We start from the raw sequence: 24,908 nt of genomic DNA on the forward strand, positions 1-24,908 counted from the left end.
GGAATAAGTACAGTTTTTGGATTCTGACTGCACGAATTATTATGTCTGTTGAAATCCATTCATGGCGAAATAAGTCGTTTAACATTTCGTCCTAAATGGATTAGGGATTTACCGATAATGAGTATGTACACCAAGAAAACCAACCAGAAGATGTTACCGACATTAGTTATTTAAAAGTGTTAGTATCGTTGGTGAAGAAATGTGGAACAGACTGATGAGTAATTTGTATAATTGCATGACGTGAATAGTAATTGCATTTTAGCACGTCGTGACGCGACACGAAATTGGCTTTTTCAGTGAAGATAAACGTTATCGAGAGATCATCTTCGAAAAGAAATTAGGTCTTCAAATTTATTGAAAAGAAAGAATATGCAAAACATCATGATGTTTTTGTTTAAGTTCTTTTTAAATTCAAGGTATTTGAAGTGAACGTTTCCATCAATATAAATATGAAAACGTGTTCAATAATTGCATAAATAATATTCAAAGTACATCAATAAAAGTGTTAAATATGGGAATTGTTGCGTTTGATAACTGGGGTTACCCTTGCAAAAGTGTATTTGAAAATAATTTGCATTATCCGTTCATTGACCGTGATCACAGTTTTTTCTGTCATATTTTATTTTAATATTTTATGCTGAATGTGAAACACTTTTTCCAGGATTGAAAAGGCTATGTGCAACATGCCTCAAACAAGCGATCGGCAGATATCCGTCCAGATTTAATTGTCAAAATATTAGAGTCTCTATAAAGCTCAAAATCAACGAAAATTTCGTAAAGTATTTCGAAAATAAAGTTAACACCTAAACAATCAGTGTTCCTTATAGCAATAGCCACAATTTCAACGCTAGATGTGGTATGATTACATAGATTTTTGTAGATAAAAAATGCTCGTTTTTATTTATTTGTGACACAATTAATTCAATTTTAATTTCCCGCGAATATATCTATCCATACGACACACGAACACCATATTAGTGTTCATGTGTCGTATGAATAGATATCGTTGCGGGAAATTAAAATTGAAAAACAACGAGCATTTTGTATCTACAAACATCTATTTTACCAGACCACATCTGGCGTTGAAATTTCGGCAATTACCATAAGTAACATTGAATTTTAATTGGTTAAGTTTATTTTCCTAAATATTGTACGAAATTTTCGTTAATTTTGAGTAGTAATGTTACTTTGAGGTAAAACTTTCGCAGTTCTATCAACTAATGATATCAACATGATATATTGTTTCAGTGCCTCGGACGCCAGCGATAGTCCTAATTTTCGAACAGAGCTGAAGAAACTTGAGGCCAACATGGCGGCTCTAGAGGAAAAGCAGGCTTTTCTTGACCACGAGCAAGAACTGCTCGACAAAGAAGAAAACTTGTCGAAAAGAACACAGAAACTGAAGGACTTTGAAAAAGAGGTGAATAGAGTAATCTGAGAAAAAATGCATGTCATTGTTTTGTTTGCGTTACATAAACGTTGAAACAATTGTGCTTGTTAACAAGAATTTACTGCGCACACTAAATATATATTAACATGACGATTGCATGAAAGATAAAGTTAGCCGATTAATTGCAATTATTTATATGCTAATGTATACTTAGCGTGGATATACGTATTGGATATACAGTATATAAAATGTAATAATGATATTGTTTTCAACTTAATGTTTGTTTTTGAGTATTTCAATCTTTACAAATAAAGATAACAACCTATTAAGTTACATTTAGATGGGCCCAGAGAGATAGGTTTAGCACCAACTTACATAACACAAATCTCTATGACGTTTCAGGTCGGGCCAAGAGAGATAGGTGAAACACGAACTTACATAACACAAGTCTCTATGATGTTTCAGAGGGATAGGTATAACACCAACTTGCATAACACAAATCTCTATGACGTTACAGGTTGAAGAGGCGGAGATGATGTTGGATAAACGACAGAACCTCGTGAGGCAACGGTCTATGACAGTGGAGCAGCTCAATCATGTACGATCTAGGAAATTAAAACAGTACCTGATATTAACAAATTGAAACTCCGATTGCATGGGTAGAAGAGAAATTTCATCGTCCCCACGTGTTTTTTTTGTTTTCAAGATAAATTACTAATTTTACAATGTAATTATACAGTACAAATTAACACGACAACCGAAACACAAATAAATAAAAAAATTGTGTTACCATTAGTAGCTTCATTTAAAAAAAAACAACCATTTGGAGTTAAGTAACAAAAAACAACAATTCTCTTATCCCTTACTCTAATTTCGATATATATCTTGCAATATTTTGTTAACCACTGCATGTTACAAATTATACTTGTAATTATTTGTTGAATACGTAGAACAGAAATTAATTACTTTGACACACGCTATGAACGTTGTTAATTTTTTTACAACTCAAATTAAATAAATCGGTGAAGAATTCGAAGTTGTATGTCGTCATAGATAAAATAGATACAATACAATTAAAATCAAGTTAGTATTAATGACAACATTACAAAGATTAAACCGTATAAACTAACTGATTTCAAATTGTCAAATTAAATACGGAATAAAAAACTATCCATAAGTTTTTTACCTTGTCTTACTTTAGGATCTATTGACGATGAAATCTGAGCTGGAAGAACGGCTGACGAACATTGAACAAGATGAAGGTGTGTCTGACACTGTTACCCATGACAACGATCAGGCTCCACAGCAACCACTGTCCCCGACTGCTTCTTCCAATGCCCGCCATAATTGGTACGACTATTTTATGTCGGACTGCTTTACAATTTAGAACCTAGCGAAATTATATTTTCTGAAACTTTTTGTTTTCCTGTTATTGGTTCACAAGAAAGGTTTCAAAATGGCATATGCTTTCCTTGCTAGGGGCAATTTTTAAACAAATCTCTTTTCCGAGTATTATAACACAATATTTTCAAACGATATTTAAATAATTATGTTGTGTAACAATATAAAACAGCACCTTGAAAACACTTGTTGTATATTTTTACAAAATACTATTTATATAAATGTTCAAACACAAAACCAATAAACACGCCACGTTGCCGTGGTTGTGGTTAATAATGTATTTTAGACAAATATGGAGGATCATACAAGAATTTATGTTATTGCTTAATGTTTATAATTTAACAAGGTTTCGCATAACTGCAATCTCTTTCCATAAAAATTTCAATTGAAAATTAACCAATTGCGACACCAGGTGCAGATTTGTGTTCCTTGCACAACACTATTTATATATAAAACGTGTCTTTCTATTGCAGAAAGATTATTTTTAAAAATGCTCAATAGCGCGCTGTAAAATTAATCATAGTTTATGATAGTGTAAGTGTTTCAAACAATACTATACCTTTAATTAATTCTTATTAAGTCTACTAGTATTCTTTATAATATTAAGAAACGAATGAATGAATTTGCATGATTTTCGCAAAAATTACCGTATACACGCGTTTATATAATGTTTGCGTACGCGTCTTTTGTTAATCGACTTCAAATAGAGCGTTATAAAGAGGTATCATTTCAGGCAAGTTGCACGACGTCATCTCGTAGATAAAGTGAAACTGTTGGAGGCCACCGTTCAGCGTTACAGAACACAGGTGGCGTCGTCAACAGCTACAATTACAGCGAAAGAAATGGCAATCGACCGTCTTGTAAAAGAAGTACGTTTGACCAAACGCGTCTTACTAAAAACATTTTTGTAACTTTTATTTTAAAATACAATTCTACTGTTTCATATTTTCTGTAGCTCTAGGTGTAGTACAAACAATGCTGGGAAGATTTTTTAGAAATGTGCATGGTTGTCTACCACACAGTTATTGAGAAATGTACGTTGTCTGTTGAACGTGCAAATATGTGCATGCGAGTTATCATCGCTTTAATATAACCTTTAAGCTCAAACATTGTATAATTATATCACTGCATGTATTTATGATCTATCACCAGTTTTTTTTAATTTTCTCACTTACACTTAAGCTGGTTACCTTAAGATGTTTTACTTGATTAAAGAAAGCTCATGTATGTGTGTTACGGTAGTACTTCAGGCAAAAAAAAACTTACCGGTCATACCATTTATGCAACGGATTATATCTTGAAATTAACGCACTACTTTGAATTTTGTATTTTATTGCTTTTCAGAATTCATCACTTAGGGAAGAACTGGATGAGAAAACGAAACGAATTAAAAAATTAGAATCACGTCTGTCATTGACAATAGAAGACAAGTCTCGGAGTGATAAGGAACTGAATATGTTGTTGGAAGAACTTCAGAACATCGATCTGTCTACACCACAAACAATACTTTCTCAGTCTGAAAAGCAATCGCACTCCAGTAAATTAAGACCTTTTAAAAAGCAAGCTTCGTCGTTTTCGTTCTTTGACCAAAATGGCACCTCATCCAAATTCAGTTCCAGCAAGCCGAAAAGAGCTCTGTCTGACAAAGACATACCAGACAATAAAGTGACGCACATAGAGAGGGATTTTCACAGTGACGATTGTCAGTATGGGCGCGATATTACAAACGGCGTGTTTTACGACAAAGAGAGTGAACATGGAAGAAAAAATAATGCACATAAAACGCTAGGTACAAGAATTCAAAGGGAGGATCGCTTTGACGAAGCGGGTAGCAAAGCCTGCATTGTCATGTGATTTCTGATGGATTGTGTACAATTATTGCTAAGCATGTTAAACAATTTTAAGAGGCATTTCGAGTCGTGTTCGCTTTTATTCTCTTCATTAAAATAGTGGACTTTTATTTGGACAACGTACTGTTGCATGAAGCAAGCAATAATGTGATGTGTATAGTTTTTAATAAATTTTCGTTCGTTTGTGTTATTTCTGATATTATTCCAGAAGTCGAAGTTTAGTACGCGCTGTTATTGTATTTGTTATCGTTTTGATGTAAAGAAAAACACAAATATAGTGCTCTTGTGTGCTTGAAAAGTACGAAGTTAATTTACGTCTTTATTTTCAAACAACGTGTAAGAGACTTTAAATGGAAAGTTGTTATGTTTGATCATAGTTAAGTTTTATTTGTTTTGCATTTGTTTTATTTCTTTAAAATTTAAAATCGTATACATCTGACATCTGACATTTTCACTATGTATATGTGTCATTACAGGTAATTATAATAAACCTGTAGGTTTTGATTCATCTGAAAATTCTTTACTTATTTACTTAAAATTATTTGTCCATTTTCTATACTCAAAACTTGCGTAATGGACGGGATATAAATAACATTAATCTGCTATTAATTGTTGCGGTTTTCACGATGCGCCGTACCGAAATTAAATGTCTAAAAGATACCAATTCGTTATTGAAACACATTCATGATGTTTTGTTCTTTAAAAGGTGAGGTTGCCTTTTTTAAAGACACCGCTGTCGAGTTATCCTTTACCAACGCCACGATTGGCTCATGTACTCAGAGACGTAAGATTCCAGATTATACTGTGGTTGCTGATGTTACGTTCCCACTGTCACGATTCGCGCCACGATTCAAATCGTGGTTTTAATCGCAAACTTCTTATCGCGATTATCCTAACGGACCCCATAAATAATTATCTGATCTTACAAATAATTGTGTCTATATTTGTAATCGTTGACATTTTAAAACAACTTTTTAACATTAACACTATAAGCTTCTCTAAATTTTTAATCGGGAACATAGTGCCAAATCGTGTCGGATTGTAGAGCATCGCTACGACGCGCGACAAATCGTATCAACTCGTATTTTGAACATTATGGTGAGCAAACGTAATCTTTTGCAAGAAAAATCACGTCGATATTCATGTTTTGCTGTATTTTATATCCTTCGGGTTTAGCCGTGGGTCTTATTGTTAATAGCATTAATTAAATCGAGAAAGAAAGCAAATGCAAATCAAATCACATCGTAACAGAACGCTTGAATTCTTGCTTTACGTTGGACAACGTGTCAGCTCGTAAAAGAACGTCTTAATTCGGGGAATTCGAGATCATAGAGATAATGACATCGTTTATTGTCAAACCATGAACAGATTGCAACCGATCTCAAAAAAGCGTATTCTAACATACGATTGAACGACAGTTGGAACATAGCAATATGCTACACTCTCCCAATTAGCGGCACGATTGAAACCGTGGTCTTAATAGTGAATTCGGGATTCTGCCATATCCCATCTGATCTTATACTCAATCTTGACAATCGTGTTTATGTTGATATATTTGAACGGTCCCGAAAATGTCTACGAATTACACGATCAACAACGCTCAATTTCTTATCAGTGTATTTACATGAAATCGTTTAAAATCGATGTTTGTCGTTTGGTATGGCATCAATCGCGACAAATCGTGCATTCAAAATGGTAGTCGCAATCCATCTTATTCCATGAAAAATGTCTTTTTCTGGTACGAAATGTTGCAATCTTAAAAATTAACGAAGTCGTTAGTGCATCGGGCTTAATTTATATTATTCGGGCCCAGTCGCGTCTCTAATCATGAACAAAGCCGTTAACTTGTGAAATATACCGCAACTACAATTGTATCATATCGTCAGGTAGCGGATAATAAACTTGATAAACGTATGAAACCTTATAACCTCGTACTAATTATGAGAATTCATTAGTAATAATGGCGTTGGATTGAAGCCCAATTGACAATTAGTGTCTGTATTGGAAATCGGACGTCGTAAGATCGTGAAACTTGTAATTGTCAAAATGTAGAGATTGCAAACGAGCGTACGGACACGCTTAACATCGCACATGTAAGCATGAACTCTAAGGAAAAAAAACGATCAGTAACGTGCAACCAGTCTTGACGTTCTTTGAAAATCACACGGCAGTAGGAACGTGTTACATTTAACACATGCCTAACATAGATTTATTCAATAAAGTATTCTACAGGACCGTGTCTTGACTATGAAGACATTGGTACACGCTGCAGTTAGTTATTATTTAGCAAACGAAGTATCTAGCTCGTACGATATAATCCATAAACGTTATAAAATAAATAAAAAAATGAGATTTTGTTACCGCAGTCGTCACCAGGACTTGCATGGAAAACAAGAAATTGTTGCAATATGTTTTTATAAAAGAAAGGAAATCGACATGTAAGTTGCTGCCGTCGAATACAATTGCAGAACTATGTATTGAATTACATTGAGATGATTGAGATGATAACCAGAAATGAGTTTGTATTACAAAGTAGCAGATGTGGGGATTATTTCAAGAAAAGACTGGAAGACTTATGACGGACGATCACATTTCAGTTATCACCTAACACATGTGCACTGCTTAACACATAACACTTGTAACAGTTTTGTAGCTAACATAACAATAAATCTATTTCAAATATCGTCACGGAAATTCGTTTAAATACGGCGTTTGAATTACTGCTTTACCATGTTAACGTTTCGCCTTCGATATTTGTGAAGTTGAGGTCAGCAGCTCCTCCACGTAAATGTATTACAGATTTGACAAATCGTTCTGTTCGATCCTTATAAATGACAAACAGAAAGTACCAACATGGTGGCGTCAACGCCATAACATGCAACAAGCGCAAAAAAAAACACATTATGGAAGCCGCAAAATGATTATGAAAAATGTTCTATAAATATCTTTAAGTATTCAGCATTGGAACCATAAACTTACGTTTCATAAAATCTTCAACATATATGAATATATGTTGTAACGGAAATAATATTCTTAATTAAGCATTACTGTATTAAGAGATTGTGTTTATTCGTTCAAATTTAAAATACTTTTACAACGCATATACTGTTTAATTCTGATTTTTAAACATAATAAACCGCATCTTGAAACTAGAAACTCGTCATAAATTAATCTAATAAATTGTTGTTGTTTTTTATAAATTTTATCTCTCCCCTTTCTATATATTTTTTATTTCTTGAACTAATTTTAAGCATAATGAAACTCTTTGACATGTTTCAGACACACAATTTTATTGTTTGTGTGTAAATCGTTAAGTCTTCGAATAGTGCATGTGCATTACAAGAAGAATCCGTTTATTACCAATGCTCGCTCCCAATTTTTATATAACCTGTCATTTCCCGTTTACTTTGAATTTTTATAAACACATTATCTCCTCATGATATGTTTAACATTTTTTTTTGTACAAATGAAATGTACTTAAAATACTAATATAGTTGTAAGTATATATTGCTACATATATTGTATGTATGCTATTATTGCTCATCTATGATATTCAATTATGTACGATCGTGTAATGTTGAGCTGTGTGGGAAAATGAATAAAAATACTTCAACTTATAATTACTTACCTGATCCATAGGAAACCTACTATTTCGAATTCAATTACAATATGATTAATGCATAGAACGCATACGAAAAACGTTACATATTTTAAGGTTTACCTCTACGTTTGGCATTTTATGGTAGAGTAAAGGAATTTCGTTTTGATCTCCAAAATAACAATGAAAAAAATCGACAGAGGTATAGAGCACATAGGAAAAAGAATGGCTTAGCTAAGCCAATAGTCACCAACCGGTTTAACCGGTAGCAGGCTTAACAACAACCCTTTAACATTGATGAAGCATATATGAGCTTTATCTAAGCATATTATCGCGACGTTCGCGTGATGAGTAGAAATTACACGAACCCGGATATCATAATGTTTAAACAAAATTTTTCAATCAACCACTTCGTAATATATTTTTTTAAACATAAAACAGTTAATTCTTTTTTTTAATTTGACCATTATTATTTAACATGCATCATGCAAAGCGGTAGCCGTTAATGAATATATATCAACACGATTATCACAATGTTGATGTACTAGAAAAGCTTTATCATGTATCACTGTATGCGATAGACTATCGTCAGATTGTTATACCAAGTGAAATGTATGGGCAAACGTGTATGTTTGTTATCTATTTATGTATAAAAAGAATTATAATCACATGCATGTATACAGTTAATAAATTGTCTACAAATGAGTTTGTTTTACTAGCGAAAAAGGTGGATTAATTTATTTAGATTCAAATTAATAAATTGGCAAAAGGAAATATGGTTTATGTCACTCAAGTGGAACCAGTACAAAATAGATGCATTGAAAAATAATGCTTTAACAAAAAACTTCTGATAAAATCCCCATCAGATACATAAGTGCCAATACAAAGAAATAGTGAAATGCAGGAGTCGGAAAAAGTTATTAACGAGACCAGGAAGGACGCATATGACGGATATGAATCGGAGCCATTATTACCAGCATTCAGAGAGGCGACGACAGGCCCTACATCTAAAACTCGCTGGTACGTCCTGAGTATGGTTTCCATGGCAACTATCGTCAACAACTTCTTGTGGTCCTCGTGGGGTTCTATATCTCAATCAACGCAGCTGGCGTACGGTTGGAGTGAAGAAACGCTTTTCTGGGTAACAAATGTTGGAAACATCACCGGATTTATCTTCGCTCTGCTTGGAGTTTATTTAGTGGACATAAAAGGTTTATGTTATTTAAATCATTTTTTTGTTATTTATTATTTAACTTGAGTTGCAACGGTATGAGGTAAATGTTTATTCAAAGTTGGGGTCTTGGCATTAATTCTTAGCTAATTGTGTGGTTCGGCATGTCTATCTTGTTTAAACCTAATTCTTTATATTCATGATTCATGGGGTCGATCCTATCTTAAATCATGTTCATTTGTGAAATACATATCATACATATATTTTATCACGTTTTGGTAAAGATGTAACAAAAGCTTCTCCATTGTTCTGGAGTTTTAACGGTGCATGTAATTTTAAGATGCTGTGAACGTATTAACCCGCAGATAGCAATGTTCCTAATATAAACACATATTTCATGTGTTCGAACGTCAATGCTTGTCTGCAACGGGGCCATGTTCCTCACCGCCGCCACACGAGTCATCACCATGCAACATGCCTGGGCAACGGTGTAAGTAAACAAATCAAATGCATTACATCGACCGTTTTTATCGCGACGACCTCTTTGTAATCCATTAGGTAAATCCAAACGCTATCGAAAATGAAGTCGTGAAACATAATTTGTAAAAAATAGTATTTTTTATAGACACTTATGAAAATTCATATTCGCATAAGGAGATGTTGCATGATAATATGAAGTTGACCGCCGAATACGTGAAGGTACACTAGTGTCAATTGGTCCCTCGTAGAGTGGTTTGAGATTAATGTAGACATTTTATATCCACATATCTAGAACTGAACTATGTGTTGGTGTATAAATATATATTTAAGGTGGTAATAATTGATAATGTGAACAAGCGCCTCAAGCACATGTTGGCTATGGTTTTTGTTGTTATTCTATCGAAATAAGCAATGGTCACAAACTGGTTAGACTCTGTGCAAGATACAAAATATAAATTATCCTAACTTTTCGAACAAAATACGATGTAAAGAAATATGATTTTGACGCATATGGCAACTTGAAACATGTAAGTAAATTGAACTTTTGGGATAAGAACATGATCTTTCATGTAAACAATTGTTTTTACCCAGCTTTATCAAATCGTAATCACATCGATTTTTCTTCTCATTTGCGAACTATTGACCACAAGGTTATTTTTTATTAAATGAAAAACACTCAGACAAAATTATTTGCATCATTACAAATGACATACAAGATAAGTATTGATGCAAAGCATCAAAGGGCGTCGGGAATTTCAGTGTAAAAGGCACTCAATGAAGTTACATGGAACGATTTTTTTCTACTGTAAATATTAATATATTGGCCGATTATTTTAAATAAAATAGAAAAAGAAACTGGTTAACCATTATCTATAATTTTGTGTTCTAACCCCCAAATAACCCTTATTTATGATGTTGTGTTCTAACCCCCAAATAACCATTATCTATGATTTTGTGTTGTAACCCCCAAATATTTCATAGTTCATTTTATTTACATTGGTTTCCCTTTTTTTACTGACATCCGTGTGCAGTTTTCATTAATGGAACAGAACTGTGTAGGTTTTAAAAAATCTGCTTCATCTTGTAAGCGTAATTTCATATTTTTCTCAACTTCAAGGGGAGATGGTTCTGAACTTATTCTTACGTTGCTCATTTACGATAGGGTTTGAGTACTCATTGATATGAAAACACTGTAAAAGTTTGAAAAAAAATTGAATGAAAACTGTAAATTGCATAAATAAGCTGCATTTCACAATACTTTGAAATTCAGTAAAAGATCATAATAGATTTATTGCTCCGATATTCATCATTTTCAATAGGGTTCGAGTAATACTGATATAAAAACACTAAACAAGTTTGGAAAGATTCAGACGAAAGTTGTGAAATTTTTAAACAAGTGGAAATTTTTTATTTTGTCAAATTTAATAGAAAAAAAATTCTGGACTTATTGTCCCGATGTTTCTCATTTTTAATGAGGTAAAAGTGCTCATTGATATGAAGACACTGTAAGTTTGGAAAGAATCTGATGAAAAATGTTGACATAATCACCTAACCAAGCAGTTTTTCACTTTTATTTTTAAATTCAAAGAGACATAATTCTGGACTTATGGTCCGATTTTGCTTATATAGAGAGTTTGGGTTGGGTCCTCATTGATAAAAAAACCTGTGCAAGTTTGGGAACAATCGGATGAAAATTTCGGACTTCGAACAACGATATCAAAATTTCTCAAATTCTTAGAAAGATAACTAGGGACGTAATGGTCGGATAATGCTAAAGGGCCCATACCACCTGGATAGTAAAACGTGTCGCGCTTCGCGCTCTATATGTGGTTCTTAAGGTAGCGCACCTCTAATGATTTCCCGCGATTTCTTCAAAGGTTGAAGAGCCTACTATTAGGTGCCGTAGCCTAGTGGTTAAGGCGATAGACTAGAAATCTTTTGGGATATTCCGCGCAGGTTCGAATCCATCCGACAACGTATACTTTTTTGCGACGCGTTTTATTTATTTTCTAACGTAATTTGATTTAATATGGCATATTAGCTATATTTATTGTTAAATATGTTGCAATTTTTATGCACATTCTTCAATTATTAAAATTAAAACAACGTTATGGCGAAATTGGGTGATTTACTGTTGAAAATACGAACCATGCATGTTGCATTTTTATTTTTATTTCAAAAAGTAAACGGTAAATCTGTCTATTTCTTGGTATTTTTGCTGTATATAGTGTTTCTATAAAAGCTAAGTTTAAAATATGACTTAAATGATACTATTTTGAATTTTATGACACTTTGTTTTTAACCGACCCAATTTTTACTTGGCTGAAATCACTTACATTTCATGGCGCTCTTCCATAGATAAAAATTTGTAAAAAATAAATGTCTGTAAAAGAATACTTATTTCATCTTGTTTAAACTTTAAACACCTTTACAGCATCTGTACACACCAACTGCATGCCCATATTTGGAAATTTGAATGAATTATGGAACTTTTATATACCCCAGGGGTGAAAATAAATTGGACAAAAGCCGAGCGTGGGGGTGGTTTTGAAAAAATCGGTATATTTTTTTTAAAAGCATGGAAAGCCTACCTACAAATGTGCATGTAGTTCAGTGAAATGATGCTGATTAAGAAAATAATTAATTAGATTATATTTGGATATGTGCCCATTAGAGGTGCGCTACCTTAAAAAAAATCCGAGGAGTGCTTGACTCTAGGGAATCGGGTTGCTGGGACACAGCAACTCCTTGATAAGCGGCTGCTTCCTTTATCGCAACTCATTGTTACAATCAATAATACGTTTCGAGCTTCGCGCTCTATATGTGATAGGGATAGTACTTAGGGCCTATGATAGACAACCATAAAAATACATGGATAATAGATGTGTTGTTTGCATTTATTTGTTAATATAAAAACACGTGTATTTTTTATAAGATATTTAAGTGATGTAAGAAATTTTAATTAACGTTGTCACCACGCGGCATCCATTAATTTTAATAAAAATATCAAATTGTAGTAAAATGGATTTTCAAATGTCTGAATAAAATAAAGCTTTATTATATTTATTAACCTGACTGAAAAAATTGTTAGCCGCCGAACTGTTCCGTTCGTGCCGGAACACGGGATTGAACCGGGGGCCTTTAGATGATTGTTGCGTAAACAACTTCAGTCTAACGCTCTCCCAACTCAGCTTTTCCGGCTGACATCATTTATGTACTGCTATTTGGTGAAGTTGTGTATAGCGATCGTTATTATATGTCTATTAATAAACTAAATACATTGTACGTTTTCGTACCACTACGCCTTCCAATAAACTTGCTTGCGCGATAGGTCGTCAAATATCGTACTACATTGATTCTCCACTAAATAAGCAAATTAGAAAAACCACAAAATAAATATATTTTGATTATGTTTTGTTTTTATACAAAACCAGAAAGTTTCGCGTATTTGCCCAGTCCCTGTGATCTTTTCCCTGTGATCAGTTGTGGATCAGTTATTAATTATAACAATTAGCTTTGCATTATTGGCAATAAATGTTGTAATAAATGTAATAGGCACAAATGCAGTACTTATTTACACTTATTTACACAAAACAATCACCACTATGCAATATATTCTTAAAACAAAAATATATACATTGATCCGTAAAATAACTTCTCCTCCCATAAGCGAAAAAAAAATGCATTACATACTAGTCGCCACTCTCCAGAGCGACGCCAAAAACTCTTCACTTGCATGCAAATTATTTAAAATTTAATGGCACATAATATGGGAGATAAAATCAACTTTGTTCATGCCTATGCTACGGTGGTATAGAGGTGAAATTCACTCTTCTTTTTTTAAAATTGCACTCCTCATGTTTCTATCTCGTGGCCAAGACTTAGTAACTCGTGGCCACGAGTTAGCTATGTCGTGGCCACGAGTTAGAAAAAAGAGAAGTGCAAAACTAAATAAAAGAGGAGTGCAATTAAAAAATGAGCGGTGCAGTAAATAAAGGAAGGGTGCATTAAACAAAAGAGGAGAGAATGTCGAGATCTCGAGATCCCGACTTAGCTAACTCGTGGTAAAAGTATTGCAGATGTATACCGTTTATGAGAATCAAGCAATTATTAAACTATATCCATCCCGTGTATTTTGCAGTCTGCTTGCTATCGGCCAAGGGATTAATGGCCTTGCTACGACTGTTACCATGTCAATGCCGGCTGCAGTCTCCAACACGTGGTTCGGACTATCAGAGAGAACGACAGCTACAGCCGTATCGGTTCTGTCAGCAGCTATGGGCGGCGCGGCGGCTCTTCTTGGTGTGTTACACACATAGTGTATTATTTTCGAAAGAACTTTTATATAATATGAAACATAAAGCGAACATTTTACACTGCATTACACTGTCTTATTGTACGGGACGATATGGTACGGTATTGGGGTATGATGCAGAGCAGCACAGTACGATACAGTACCGCAAATATCTTTTTCTGTGCTGGGATTACTCGTTCAAGTTTATGAAATGTATTCCACAAACCGTTATTCACAATCCTTAACTTTGTTTGCACGTGTTTTTGTTTCTCTTTTCAGGTCCATTGACAGTTGACATGCCACAAATGTAAACCGGTGCATTCATTGATTCAAAGTATTGATATATGAAATATTGTCAACACGTGTATATGTTTTTCTACGGTGTTCTCCATATGCATATGTAACCAATTTAAAAAAATAAGCTAACGGTATGTAAGGTATTCGTCCATATCCAATGCTTTAAACCTCGACATTATTTTAAATATCTCGTTGATTCACCAAGTCGTCTTTTCTTTCATCGATAAATATTTTCAGGAACAACTCCATCATTATGGCTAATCAGACAGGTAATGCATAAACTTGTGTGTTTTGGTAGGAATAATGATTTGTGAAATGTAAGAGCAAACTACCCTAGGCAATATTATGAAAGTAGTATGTATAACAAAGATTGTTTTTATAACAAAAATATTGCTAATTTTAACGCACTGAAAGTAAACTTTGACGATATACATTAAAAAACAGTATTCTCCAGCAAATAGTATATTTTACAACAATGATGTTTTCATGAATCTTCGACAACATGTTTAGCTATTTCTTAGTGTCTCTATATAAACTTGATATGTTCACATTTCTCTGTGTATGTTAAAAAAGAGACTTATTTAACATATCAAGAAATATAATATTTGGATTTCACATATGAATATTTACGTGTAAAAAAAATCAAATTATTCATATCAACAAGAAATTGACCTTATATTACTTTTATTATTTTCAAATAAAAAAAAACACAAACTTATTGTATCGAGTAATGATTCATTTTTAATATAAAGAATCCGATTTTCTTATATCAATTATTTGATCACTCGATATCAAGAATTGTTGTTTTTTGAAAACTTAACATCCTTTCCTTGATATCAATATTTTAGATACAACAATAAATCTTGATATCAAATATTTCATTTCTTGACATAAACACGTCTTTAAATCATTAAATGTCGCCCGATATGCATGCAGCCAAATAACATAATATTCATGAAGGTATCAAAAGAAAAACTTTTAAGCTTCCAATAATTTATTAAATCATCATAAAACAAGCATTCACATCTATGCCCTGAAGTAACCAGCAAAACAAGTTGATAAATTCTTCTTACTATGTACATTTTCTTTCACGTTTTAGATCTGGCTGGAATTCAACAGCAAATGCGGCATTTTAATTACGAGAGTAAGTACGCACAAGTTTGTGTAAGCTAAAGGTGCTATCAAGACCATTTACTAAAATTACAGAAAGTATGCCAGTCATTGTATCCGCTTGCAAAGCGCTCGTTTGCTGTACTCACCATTTATGTTTGCAATAAGCTGAAGAACATAAATCTTGCCAAAAGAGAACAGTTGCATTTGGTCGAACTCAACAAAGATTGTGATAACAGAAATATAGAAATTATGCTATCTAATTATCATACTTTTTTCTAAACCAATACATAATACTTTAGGACTTATTTTCGAAATCCGTTACGTAGATATGATCAGTGTGCTTTATTCATGTTAAAAGATGTAATTTGCAAAAGCTCCAATATTTAATTTATAAAATCATGTTGCTCAGCACAATACTTCAGGTTTGTTACAATTATTAATATTGTAATTAACGAATCATCAATCGCAAGATAACTTATGTTGTTTTATTTGTTGAACCTAATTAGTTTTTGTCTTTATTGCCTGCTGCATTCGATGACCCTAATTAAAATACCTAGTTGAACACAATTACATAATTTCTCTATGTAAAGGAACTAAATAATAAGTTTATGTGAAGCTGGGTTTAATGTGAAATGTCATGACTCAAAAAGACTTGGAAGTTTTTTTTTGTTTGAACCCACTGAGGAGAATAAAACATAGCCGATGGGAAAAGATTATATATTTTATAAAAACATGGAAAATGTCATGTCTGAAAAAGACTTGCAAGGTTCTTTTGTTTGGACCCACTGAGGAGATTGAAACATAGCCGATGGGAAATGAATATATATTTTATAATAACATAAATAGTTAGTGATGATCACGCCTCAACGAAATAGAAGTATGTCTTCGTCCACATTAATCTACCACTTGTATACAACATTGACATATTTAACAACGTTGGAATATTGTCTATTCGTCAGTCAGTTAACACAAGGATTACATAGACTAAAAACAAAAACCTACCAGCAGCCTGTTTTGTTATTCTCTTCCTTCAGTTTATTAGAACGAAATCCATATGCCGCGGTCAATTAAGTTTACTTTCTCCTTAAAAAAAAACTGAATGATCTTTTTAAATACGTCAACTCATGTGTGTTTAGTCTTCAAAAGTCCAACCACTACACATTCGCATTTATCACTTATTTCGACGCACCTTGCTATAAATGACGCAACGCAATGTTGAAACATCAATATATGTTCTGTACATGACAAATTAAAAGAAATTTGCACAAGATTTGCACGCGGTATTGTTTTAACGTGTATACGGATTATGTTTAGATAAAATCTGGGCGCCTGTCAACATTTTTATCACTAATCTTAAATCTTTGATCAGAATCACCATAACGGCATATGCATAGTAAACACCTGCCTTGCCAAAAACATTTTTGTATCGATATTGACAATGAACCAAAAATACAACATATGTGTCGTGTTCTGAGAAAACTGGGCATAATGCATGTGCGTAAAGTGTCGTCCCTGATTAGCCTGTGCAGTCCGCACAGGCTAATCAGGGACGACACTTTCCGCCTAAATTGGATTTTTGCGAAGAAGAGACTGCATTTAAACGAAAAATGCCATAAAAGCGGAAAGTGTCGTCCCTGATTAGCCAGTGCGGACTGCACAGGCTAATCTGGGATGACACTTTACGCACAAGCATTATGACCAGTTTTCTCAGAACATGACACATAAGTTCGATTGAGGGAAAGCCTTTTGTGATAGTTTCCACAGATCTATTTAAAAACAAAACGTTAACTTAGACTAATAACGGCCCTTAACTTCCCTTGTCCTTTAAGTAATCCGTTTAATTATTACTCGAAAAAAAAGTTTAAACCATTTAAGCCTAGTGGACTCTCCCATCCTTCTAAATTGGAACAATGTATTTCCAAAATTAGGGATGTCTAGTTTATTTATTTCTATATTTAGAATATTTCTTACAGAAATTCTTTTAAGCAAACAGCGCAGACCCTGATGAAACGCCGCATCATGCGGCGTCTCATCTGGGTCTGCGCTGTTTGCCAACGCCTTTTTTTCCAGACGCTAGGCATAAATGGGTTAAACAGAATATCTTTTTTATATATCAGCCCCAAACTTTATAGATTGCTTTCACTTTTTGATGTTGTAAGATACTACCGGTAAATTGTGTTGATACTAAGTAGCATTATGCGTAAGGTAAAGGGGCACGGCGTACACGTAAAATGATGTCATCGTATTAATTATGCATTTCAGCATGTGGCGTTACGGTTCTGCTGCTTTTTTGTTCAGTGGTTTACCTCCCCAGTAAACCAGAAAAGGCTCCGAGCAGAACGGCACATTCGGAACGGTTCGGCTTTACAGCAGGGATTCGGCACATTTTCAAGTACATTATCTTATAGGATATTTGAGGTGAAGATTATCTATTTTATGGTGACAATCTGACAACACTGATGCATAAACAGCATAGTTGCATCATATATAAGACTTTTCTTATAAAATTGTTTGCTGTGAGAGTATGAACTTTAATGTAACTGGTTGCAAAAAAACAAAGGCAGAGTAACGGAATAAGTAATTTAATTATTTGACGTAGCGTGTACGCAATTATCATTATTCCCTAAATTAAATTTCAATGCCTACATACTTTAAAAGTATGAGAAATGTTTGATGTGGACGATTTAGAATTGTTCATGCTGTTACAATCTTATTATTAATTGAACATCTTCGAGTTGATTTTTGTGATCACATAGTTATTTGAACATTCAGAAAAAGCTTTCGTTAATATCGGTTTTGCGTGCCAAAGAAAGAAAATTTATTCTACAGCAAATACAAATTATGTCGTTTTCAACCATTTCTTCTAAAAAAAAAAGGAAACCAATTAACAATCGGACAATTACTAATCAGAGCACGATACTTAGGTACAAATGGATTCTCAAAGGAAGGTAATATAATAAGATTGCCTGTAATAACATCCAGTATATTGCCTCGCTTAAATGTTTTTGAAGTTGCGATTTATTTTTCCACTATGTAGTTATTGGAAAGCACAGAAAGCTATAATATTATAGTAAACCAGTAACGTATACACGAATGAATAACACTAAATTAAAATATAACGTACTTAATGGAAGTCGTTTTATTTTCGTTATACATTAGGATATACTTATGAAATGCCAGATTTTGACATTTTATTTAAACATTCGTGTATTCATTAAAAAGTGGAACATTCGAAGGCGTTTTTATTAAACATGATGCCATCCAAATTCTTAAAATTAAAGTACATCAATTGTCATTGCGTGCGTTGTTCACAGTCACTATATAATACAAAGTCGTGTTTAGGCTTTGTTTTCAAAAATTCACTAGACTTCAATGCGCGTCTTATACAAACGTAAAATAACCCTTTACTTTAGAAATCCTTCGATGTGGCTTATTGCGGCCATGTTTGCTTTGCCGATTGGTTTCTTTGGCAACTGGCTTTCCTTCTTGGACGTCATTCTCAACCCGTTTGAAATTGCACAGGTTGGTTTAACCCATTTATGCCTAGCGTCTAGAAAAAAGGCCTTGGCAAACAGCGTAGACCCAGATGAGACACCGCATGATGTGGCGTCTTATCAGGGTCTGCGCTGTTTGCTTAAAGGAATTTCTATAAGAAATATTCTAAATATAGAAATAAATATACTAGACATCCCTAATTTTGGAAATAAATTGATTCAATTTAGAAGGATGGGAGAGTCCACTAGGCAAAAATGGGTTAAGTAATATATCTCTTGGGATGAAAGGTATAATTTATATGCTTTCATATGGACATGTTTGGGTACGGTTATCAAGGTTATCATAATCTTCGAGCATGTTTAGGTTTTTTTTAAATTTTGTTTGTGGTATTTCCTAGTCGAGACCTAATGTGCATTGTTTAAGGAAGAGTTATTTTTAGAACATAATCATTATATGAGAACTTTTTCAACTGGAGAAAATTCTTCTTTTAAACAAGGATTTTGGAAATTTAAGAATGTGTAAACAATGTTATGTGAAGTAGACATATTAACTAGAATCTTGTTTTCACGAATCTGTTACTATATTTAACTTGCTCCTACCGGTATTTATTGTCATCATTCACTTATGTGCAGTCCGCACAGGCTAATCAGGGACGACACTTTCCGCTTTTATGATATTTTTCGTTTAAAGACAGTCTCTTCCTAGCAAAATGCAGTTAATGCGAAAAGTGTCGTCCCTGTGTAGTCTGTGCAGACTGCACAGGCTAATTTGGGACGGCACTTTACGCACATGCATTAAACCGCCTTTTCACAGATCACGGCCCATTTAATTGTATTCATTATTTGCAGGCGGAGGTTGGATGGATAAGCTTCTATGGAAGCGTATGCGGCGTAGCTGGTGGCATCCTGCTTGGACGGTCAGTGCCTGACAACGTTAATTTTGAACTACCGTACAGTAATTTAATTTCATACACGATATAGTTGTCGTTTGCATTTTATATATTCATGTTTGATTCCGGATTTGTTATTCAATTCAGCACATTAACGTTAAGTAAAGTAACCTCCAAAGTATTGCAAGTTTAATCGTTTAGCATTCTTAACTTTAAACACAATATGTGTTCTCTTCTAATTATACTCAGAACACAGTTAAATGTGTAATGCAGAAAATAGTACAATAATCATTTCGAATGAGATTATTTTCCATATAATAAGCAGTAATTAGTCGAATTAAGTGTTGCAGGTTTGCAGATATGTACAAAAAGAAGATGAAGTGGATATTGGTAGCACTAAATATTATAGTGATAGCGGACTTTGGTTGGTTCAGCTGTATGTGTGTTAACTTACTGCCGTATTCTAAAGGTACTTAAATAAATCAATTGTTCCTAACCAAAACGCTCGATCAAAAAATACAAGTTACTAACACGTCGGTATTATATTTTAATATATGTTAACGAAATTCCTTTAAGTGTATCTAATGATGACATATTCTACTTCAAAACACTCTTCATTTGGAACGCTTGCATTATAAATATTTTTAAGTGTAAACTAAGAAAATTTCGGCCTAAGGTAGCGCACTCGTAATGGGCACCTTTCCAAATATAATCTAATGTGTTATTTTTTAATCAGCATCATTGCACTGATCTACATATCAATGTTTAGGTAGGCTTTTCATGCTTTTAAAATAAATATACTGATACAAACCAGCCCCCACGCTCGGCTTTTGTCCAGTTTATTTGCATCCCTGGGGTGTATGAAAGTTCCATAATTCATCCAGATTTCCAAATATGGGCATGCAGTTGGTGTGTACAGATGCAGTAAAGGTGTTTAAAGTTTAAACAATATGAAATAAGTATTCTTTTACAGACATTTATTTTTTATAACGTGTTATCTATGAAAGAGCGCCATGAAATTTATGTGGTTTCAGCCAAGTAGAAATTGGGTTGGTTAAAAACAAAGTGTCATAAAATTCAAAATAGTATCAGTTAAGTAATATTTTGAACTGAGTTTTTATAGATACACTATATACAGCCAAAATACCAAGAAAAAGACAGATTTACCGTTTACTTTTTGAAATAAAAATTAAAATGCAACATGCATGATTCGTATTTTCAGCAGTAATTCACCCAATTTAGCCATAACGTTGATTTAATTTTAAAAATTGAAGGATGTGCATAAAAATTGCAACATATTTTACAATAAACATAGCTTATATACTATATTAAATCAAATGACATTAGAACAGAAATAAAACGCGTCGCAAAAAGTATGCGATGTCGGCAGGATTCGAACCTGCGCGGGAAGATCCAAACAGATTTCTTGTGTATCGCCTTAACCTTTCGGCCATGGCAACTTCACATTAGCACCTGCTTAAATTAGATATCCATAAGTAACCAGGTAAAAAGCTCTTCAATCTTCGAAGAACTCGCGGGAATTCATTACGAGTGCGATAGCTTAATGAAATCTGTACATATACAATATTCGTACACAACCTTTGCTGGAAGAAAATGCAAAAAATAAACAGCAGTTGTTTATAATGTGCATAGATAATATTTGTTCCGTTAATAATCCGGGTTTAATTCATGTCAATAGTGTGTCGTCTCAAATATCCACATGCAATCCGCCAGACTTTATGCACTTAATTAATAAAGTGAATGTATAGCTAAACGTACTTTCTGGATTAAAAATACCATAAACGTGAAAAGCTTTCTCCTCTAACAGCCTCGTGATTATTTTCAGCGGCCATCTATGTGTCTGTGATAGCAGGTGCAGCTATTGTCGGCGCAGCGGGACCACTGTACCTAGAGCTGGGATGCGAGACGGCATATCCGGTGGGAGAGGGCATGGTCGCGGGCTTCCTCGGCATGGTGATCAACTTCGGGTCGGCAGTGTTTCTCTTGGTAGACCAGGCATACGCGCAAGGTATGTAATCGTTATGAGACGTGCTCTGTGAAAAAGGGGTTTAATGCATGTGCGTAAGGGGTCGTCCCAGATTAGCATGTGCAGTCTGCACAGGCCAATCATGGACGACACTTTCCGCTTTTATGGTATTGTTCTTTTACAGTAAGTCTCTTCATAGCAAAATTCCAGTTGAGGCGGAAAGTGTCGTCCCTGATTAGCCTGTGTGGACTTCAAAAGCTTCTGTGGTACGACACTTAACGCACATGAATTAAACTTCTTTTTCACAGATCACGGCCAATTTATCTTCGAAAGGAGTATGGTCGTTCCTGTTGTTGTTTAAATTGTAATTAATGATGTTGTAAGGACAATTGACGATAGACTGCAGGATTGCTATCCACGCCTGTCAAGCGTAGGATAATGACAGACAAAAATCGTCACCACTAAGATAGGTATTTTTACGCATTTGTAGTCCCTATGAAAGTTTAATTAAATTCAAGATCTTTCTTACTAGATTCAAGTTTTAAAGGCTTCATTTCCAACCCATAGATACTGATGAGCAGAAAACAGCATAAAACCTGAACAGACTGCGAGTTACTCGCAGGTTGTTCTGTTTTTATGCTGTTTGCACATAGCTATTTTCACGGTGCTTCTGAGTGGGAAAGGGTTAAATGAAGAAATGATTTTATTGAAACAAATTCAACGGCTGATGTTTTTGAAGAGTTGTTTAACATTAAAACATTTTCACAAATGGATATCAGCTTAATTCAAATACTTTCAGACACTGGCTGGACTAATTGGGCTTTGGTCGGCGTTTATACGGCAGCTGTTCCAATCCTGATTTTGTTCCGAGAGAAATACACAAGAGTAGATATTGACATCGAGGCCATTGATGGGGACGGTTGACCTGTTTGCAACGGTGTATTATTTGGACAGTTTAATAGGAGTGTTGATAAAATAATAAATCGCTAGGTTGAACGCAATTTTTTTTGCTCGTAACTTTTGATGGACATTTCTCTGATAATATGCACTGAGGTCGGCATAATACTCGACTTGAAATGTTATAAAATTTAAACACACGATCAATAAAACATGTAAACCAAGAAAAAAATATTATTAACACAATAGGCCTTTTCATATTTTTCATATTTGTAACTCATATTATATGAATTCATGAAAATGCGCTGTAAAAAATTGCAAATAAATTATAGTTCATAAATCCCAGCAAATACCCACTCGACACGAAATATGCGCTACATATAATTAAAACAAACTGTCAACTCTTGACATATGTGACCAAATTAATTAAATATAAAAGATTACTATATATAAGCATTTTTATATCACAGTGTATGTTTTTTTTTACTGACATGATTCACCTAAAACTTGACTTTTGCACAAACGGTTTACAAAATGACTTAATTTGGCAAATGAGCTTTGAAATTACAATGTTTACACTAATTGCATTTTAATCGTCTGCTGTTTCGTGAAAAATTAAGAAATTGTAGACACACATTTATATGAATTTATACATAAATTTCCCATTCGACGTACACTTTGTATATAAGATAAATTTGCCGAGTTGTGAATAAAACTTGTTGTTTGTGATAAATTTCAATGGCGTTTGCCTTGGTGTGAATAAAACGTGTTGTTTGGGTATATTATCTTTACTGTTTGGTTTAAGTTTTTTTGTTTTCTTAAGAGTTACACAATTGTCTCCAGACTGAAAAGTATTTGAAAGTGAACATGGTTCTGCCGTTTATTGATAACCACAACACAATCACACGTCGTATGCTTATTTTATGCAATATACCGCAAGAGAACGATTATTGCGTGATAAACATTTTCTACGTCGTTTGTCCCATTGTTCAGAACAAATGTCACAATCTTGTTTTAGCCGATTTAGAAACTGAAAGCAAACATGACAGTCAAGAGCTTGAACATTGTTCATTATATAGCTGTATATAGCCATATTTATGCCCTTTGAATACTATTTGTCACAAGTTAAGTCCACGTCTTGTCTAAACTTGCATAGAACATTGGTGTAATGATATATGGCGGGGCAATTAACCTTATATAATGGTTTAAATGAAACCTTGCGAATACTTTATTATGACATCTTGGCCGAGTTCAAAAATGGTTCCCGGTACGATGAGAACACGAGGGCTAGGCGTTTGAAGGCTACCCTTCAATGGCTGTTATAAAACATCGAAAACACTCTTAAGAGTAACACTTAAAGTCCAATATTGAGGAAACTTGTATGGCAAGCGAAATGCACATTTATTCCTTAAACCACGGTTTAACAGTTAACTATATAGTTAAGAGACTTTGAACCCGGGTTCAAAGTGCCGTTTGCACATTAATTCCTTAAACCCGAGTTCAAGACTTTGAACCGCGGTTCAAAGTGTTCTAAAAATAGATACAAATCTGTTATCTGAGACAACCAATCAGCGGAGTTTAAACCACAATTAGAAGGAAAATGCCGCGACTTCATTGGTCATTTCTTAACTATATGGTTAAGAGACTTTGAACTGCGGTTCAAAGTCTTAAACTGCGGTTAAGAGGCGCGGAATGCACATTAATTATTTAACAGTTAATTATATAGTTAAGAAACTTTGAACCCGAGTTCAAAGTGCCGTTTGCACATTAATTCCTTATTGGTCCTCTCTATGGCAAGCGAAATGCACATTAATTCCTTAAACCACGGTTTAACAGTTAACTATATAGTTAAGAGACTTTGAACCCGGGTTCAAAGTGCTGTTTGCACATTAATTCCTTAAACCCGGATTCAAGACTTTGAACCGCGGTTCAAAGTCTAATAACTCTATAGTTAGTCTATAAACGACCAATGAAATCGTGACATTTGCCTTCTAATTGTGTTTTAAGCTCCGCTGATTGGTTGTCTCTGAATTATGTAGATATCTA

General features: G+C 33.9%; 2 protein-coding genes across 2 annotated transcripts; both read left to right on the forward strand.

Moving 5' to 3' along the window:
• The first annotated feature begins 1,287 nt into the window (after window positions 1–1,287).
• Window positions 1,288–4,789, forward strand: LOC127871850 (spindle assembly abnormal protein 6 homolog). Its single transcript, XM_052415105.1, has 5 exons — window positions 1,288–1,420; window positions 1,908–1,988; window positions 2,592–2,740; window positions 3,525–3,660; window positions 4,136–4,789. Exons 1-5 carry the CDS (start codon window positions 1,310–1,312, stop codon window positions 4,643–4,645), a joined length of 987 nt encoding a protein of 328 aa, XP_052271065.1. The 5' UTR covers window positions 1,288–1,309; the 3' UTR covers window positions 4,646–4,789.
• Window positions 4,790–8,828: 4,039 nt separating this feature from the next.
• LOC127871837 (solute carrier family 49 member 4-like) lies at window positions 8,829–23,638 on the forward strand. The gene is made up of 12 exons (XM_052415078.1): window positions 8,829–9,450; window positions 9,810–9,900; window positions 14,032–14,192; window positions 14,464–14,491; window positions 14,719–14,750; window positions 15,581–15,625; window positions 17,857–17,986; window positions 19,008–19,116; window positions 19,938–20,005; window positions 20,329–20,447; window positions 21,825–22,007; window positions 22,765–23,638. Exons 1-12 carry the CDS (start codon window positions 9,138–9,140, stop codon window positions 22,887–22,889), a joined length of 1,404 nt encoding a protein of 467 aa, XP_052271038.1. The 5' UTR covers window positions 8,829–9,137; the 3' UTR covers window positions 22,890–23,638.
• Window positions 23,639–24,908: the final 1,270 nt, after the last annotated feature.

This window comes from Dreissena polymorpha, chromosome 3, assembly GCF_020536995.1.
Source record: "Dreissena polymorpha isolate Duluth1 chromosome 3, UMN_Dpol_1.0, whole genome shotgun sequence".
In the NCBI taxonomy this organism is placed as follows: Eukaryota; Metazoa; Mollusca; class Bivalvia; order Myida; family Dreissenidae; genus Dreissena; species Dreissena polymorpha.